Source organism: Varroa destructor, unplaced genomic scaffold (genome assembly GCF_002443255.2).
Source record: "Varroa destructor unplaced genomic scaffold, Vdes_3.0 BEIS01000004.1, whole genome shotgun sequence".
Lineage (NCBI taxonomy): Eukaryota > Metazoa > Arthropoda > Arachnida > Mesostigmata > Varroidae > Varroa > Varroa destructor.
The window spans coordinates 16,732,101-16,736,141 of record NW_019211457.1 but is presented as its reverse complement, the minus strand read 5'-3'; the positions used below and the strand labels follow the sequence as shown (position 1 = coordinate 16,736,141).

Here is a 4,041-nt window from a genome sequence, read left to right as displayed (position 1 = left end):
CTATATACACATAAGCCAGTTTAGATAAGGAATTATCCATCTGTTTATAATGGAGACATTTATCTAGTAATATATATAGTGTATTTTTATAGTGTGTATAGTGATAACAAAATAGCTTTAGTTTTCTTAGAATAACAAGCTACTTCTACAAGTAATAACTCCATGAGGTAGATAGTGTAATTACATATAGGCTATGCAGAGGTCCAGCACATAGACGAATCGCACTAAATGTAACTATCGCGAAAGTCGCTCAATGACAAATAATGACAAATGCTTAACAAGTGAGCTTCATGATGCCGGTTCTTCAACGTACCGACAAGATAAGCAAATGCAAAAGTATAACTGGAAATAAACACATATACTTTCGCTACGGCAGGCAAATATTATAACAGACAAATACAATTATGAATCCTTAATTAAACATGGTAATCTAATGCGAAGCACCAACTACTAATTAATGCTGGGCCTAATCAAAAATCGACAGGGCCTGACGAAGATTTATGCCAAATGCTGTTTACCCATAAACGGCGGTAGGTAAATAGGAGAAACGTACCAAGTGTCAAAAAAGCATAGATGGGCTGTAAGAAACTAGACACGAATAGGCTGCCCCATATAGAGTAACTGGAGCAAAATCGACTTGGCTCTGACCGTATTTCACCAGTAACGAATCAAAACGGTTTATAGCGGTTGTCGACCCCGAGTAAAAACTATGTGGCAACTGGAACAAAAAAAGCGCGGTAAATACTAAACCGACAAACGAGCTACGAGGCCACGTCTGGCTAGAAGATCAGCCGAAATGGAAAAACAAATGTTTCGTACGTACGAGACCGTGATGTACCAAAGTGGTCTGAATAGGAATACCAAATAAAATTTGTCTAAATACATGAACACTGTTTTGGTAAAACTGAAATTCACAGTTCGAAAGATAATTTTATCTGTACGCATCAGTTAGTTGGATTCAGACCACACACCAACCAGTCTTGTATCGATCGCACTTATCATTGAAGAACAGCTGCGACGAACTTCATTCTGTCCAACAATTCTTTCCATGTTAATATGAATTTCTACCGTTTTTGCGTTGAGGCAACGTAACGGTCAGTCCTGTCTAGTCTCGACAAGACGGAAAAGGCCAACTCTCTACTGCGAGTCATGCCAATATGTACTTCTTCAGCTACCAGGAAAACGTGAAAAGAAAGTCGAAATGAAGAGCATGCTTCCGACTTCTGATATTACTTTAAGGCAACAGTTATGTAAATGTTTTATGTTTATTTATGTTAAACGAACATCACTAATGTTTTGACATTATGTAAAATGAAATTGGCGGTAAATACAATTTCGAAAAACACACTACGCTTCATAAATTTCAAATCACTGATAACCTGGTTTGATACCTGGTACTTCAGGTAACAAATACAGCGTTTTGAGACTTAAGTTAACTTTGTATGTATATGTGAATGGCAATGTTTCTCATCACTCGATCAGTAAGTAAAAGCCTATGTTGTTCGAACTAACGAAGCCAATAACCTTCTTTCCAACGACCATTTCGGCCTCGAAGTTTCTCTTCTAAAACAACCAGTACAACAAACGAGTCCATCGAACAAAACCTACCCAGATGATGAGCGACTGTGTGAAGTTATCCATTTGATTTATGTATTTGTAGCTGTTCCGTGCCACCGAATGTCTCAGCAATGGTACACTGAGAACGTCCCTGGACAGACGCCCAACATAACAAACGCACAAGTGACCACCCGTCTAACGCACCATTCCTTGTAATCGTCGAATAAGCACCGTGTAGTCAGTCCGGTTGAAGAGCAGTATAATGGAATATAATGGAAGCCAGACGAGGCTCAGTTGGTAACACCCTTTAACGAGTTGAGTTTGTCAGAAGCATCAGCAGCGGCCACGGTAGCAGTACACGAAATTGTAACATTACGAAAAAACTTAAGGTAACTTCTTCTTTCATAACGTCATCAAAGGCAGCAACCGCTGTTGCAGCAGGGGCATAGTATTAGTGTCTTTACGGACGCAAAAATTGCTTCACACAGTGGCGGTAGCCTCTAGCCGTGTTTACAGCCGCTGTTGCCATCGGCTGTACCAACGGGCCAACTGCACGCGGCATGCCAGTAGAATAATATAGAGAGGAAATCAGCAAGAACGTGACAATAGCTGTACTGCTACAGCAGCAGCTGCTGCTGATGCTGATAGTATGAAAAATTGCAAATATAGATCAGTTCTTACAGAGAACCTAACACAGTTTCATCATGATGGTAAATGCCGACCTGACATGGGAGAAGAAACATGGTAGTGGTCGACTTCGCCGTACAAGCATGGACACGCAACACAAATGGATCGGTCCAGCCGACTCTGCTGTAAAAGCACTACGTGTATGAGGGCCCTAGCGCTGCCCCCAAAAGAAATGCGGCGGGAGAGAGGGAAAAAGAATCCGGTTGGCGGGAAATTTGAATTCATTGTAGGTTTTATGTCTCTTTGTACGAGATTTGATCGGAATACTTAGGGACCACAGCAATCAATCGTTAGACCTAACTTGTACATATGCGTTTTAATCTTTAAGCAATGTAATCGCCGTCTCATTGTAGTTGCAAGCAAAGCAGGTCTTAATGCATTTGATTGTTTAGCCCGTTCGACGTTATGGTTCTAACCTTTTTTTGCTGTGGTTTATCTTCCTGCAACAACCATACGCTACACAGTTGTCTACTGTAGCCGCGAACAGCCAAACGTAAATACTATGCCCATGTATCGACAACCTAGTACCACTGTCTCTATTTTAAGATTGGGTTCGATCGAGCTATGTGAAGGTTTTTAATGCAACATCGCAAGTTACCAATCCATCAGATGATGTATTCTAATTAGAAACGGACGATTGCATCGATCTATTTCACCGGCACTGTCTCTGATTTCGCTGGCTATCTCCTACATGCCGCTGTTCCTCCCTAGCGCTGTTGTTCTGTGTCATATTGACTGCTTACGGTCAGCTGCTTCGATCTGGGCCCATCGCACAGGCCGTTGTAGCGGCATGACTTTAGAACGAAAGATAGTGGCGTCAACATCACCGAAACGCCCGGAAGGATGAGCGGAAGTCTCGTAGAAGGAACTTGCAAGAAAGACTCGCTTTCCCGTAGACTGACAATTGACGCGCGCGCGACGATACGATGTGAATATAAAATCATGTTAGAAGAACCGTCTTGACAACGTTAGAGTTTAGTGCGCAGATTCGTTTACGGAGATCAGGTTCAAATGTTCGGACATTGACGGCCCGCACCTAGCCGATGGTCGGACAGATGAGCGAAGTGGTCAATCAAATGGCCGGGAACCCCTGGCCGAAAATCCGGAAGGCCGCCAAGAGTTGGCCCCCTCGTTAGGGGCTTGCTTCTGTTGGCAATATGTGTATTTGTTGTTTAATACAGTGTGTGACTGGCACGTAGTAATAAGCATGTCGTCAAGATATTATAGCTGAATTAAATGAATACCTATTATTACCATTAGAATTATCTTGCGAACATGCGCTATCTTCACCGTCAACACTCGGACACGAACTACGATATAATTACTTCGCATGACAAAATTTAGACCGCTAACGACAAGCTGACTTCGTCAATAATGACAGTAGTAGTAAACAAATTGAGTTGATAAGGCTTCTAGAAACAATCTCTAGACGAGCTAAAGTGTTTACATGGTGCAAATATTGTGAAAGTTGTTGAGTGTTAGTTAGAAGGGCAGGTTCAGTGACGAACAACTCTGATTGTACCACGCCGAGGAGATTCTGTTGAACATTAAAGCGGTGATCGTCACCTCAAATAGCTGAGGAAAGGCCCAGGAAGCCAGAAAAACCGCGGAACTGGCTAGGGTGGGTGTTGAAGCACCTGAATTCGACAAGAGACATCACCATGTTGGAGCTACCGTTCGACGTCACTTAGGTAAACCTTTACCTAAATTGTAGGGAGCTAAATTATCAGTACGAGAAGTGCTGTTGTTTATTAGTGATTACAAAATTAATGAATTTGTTTTACGTACTCTTATATA

The 4,041-nt window shown here is 42.0% G+C and overlaps 2 protein-coding genes across 8 annotated transcripts in view; one reads left to right on the top strand and one right to left on the bottom strand.

Annotated features, from left to right (window-relative positions):
• LOC111248601 (protein Hook homolog 3-like) overlaps positions 1 to 2,401 on the bottom strand; it is an 18,060-nt gene extending 15,659 nt beyond the window's left edge. For 5 of the 7 annotated variants that reach the window (XM_022801187.2, XM_022801190.2, XM_022801191.2 and 2 more), the window contains exon 1: positions 1,609 to 2,273. In XM_022801187.2, coding sequence (XP_022656922.1) covers positions 1,609 to 1,641 — 33 coding nt within the window. In that variant the 5' untranslated portion in view covers positions 1,642 to 2,273. The other 2 variants (XM_022801188.2, XM_086987923.1) reach the window with 2 other exon arrangements.
• Positions 2,402 to 2,531: 130 nt separating this feature from the next.
• The window catches only part of LOC111248600 (CAP-Gly domain-containing linker protein 4-like), a 26,458-nt gene continuing 24,948 nt past the window's right edge, over positions 2,532 to 4,041 (top strand). The window contains exon 1 of the mRNA XM_022801185.2: positions 2,532 to 3,935. The gene's annotated coding sequence lies outside the window, so the exon portion shown is untranslated. The remainder of the gene's footprint in view (positions 3,936 to 4,041) is intronic.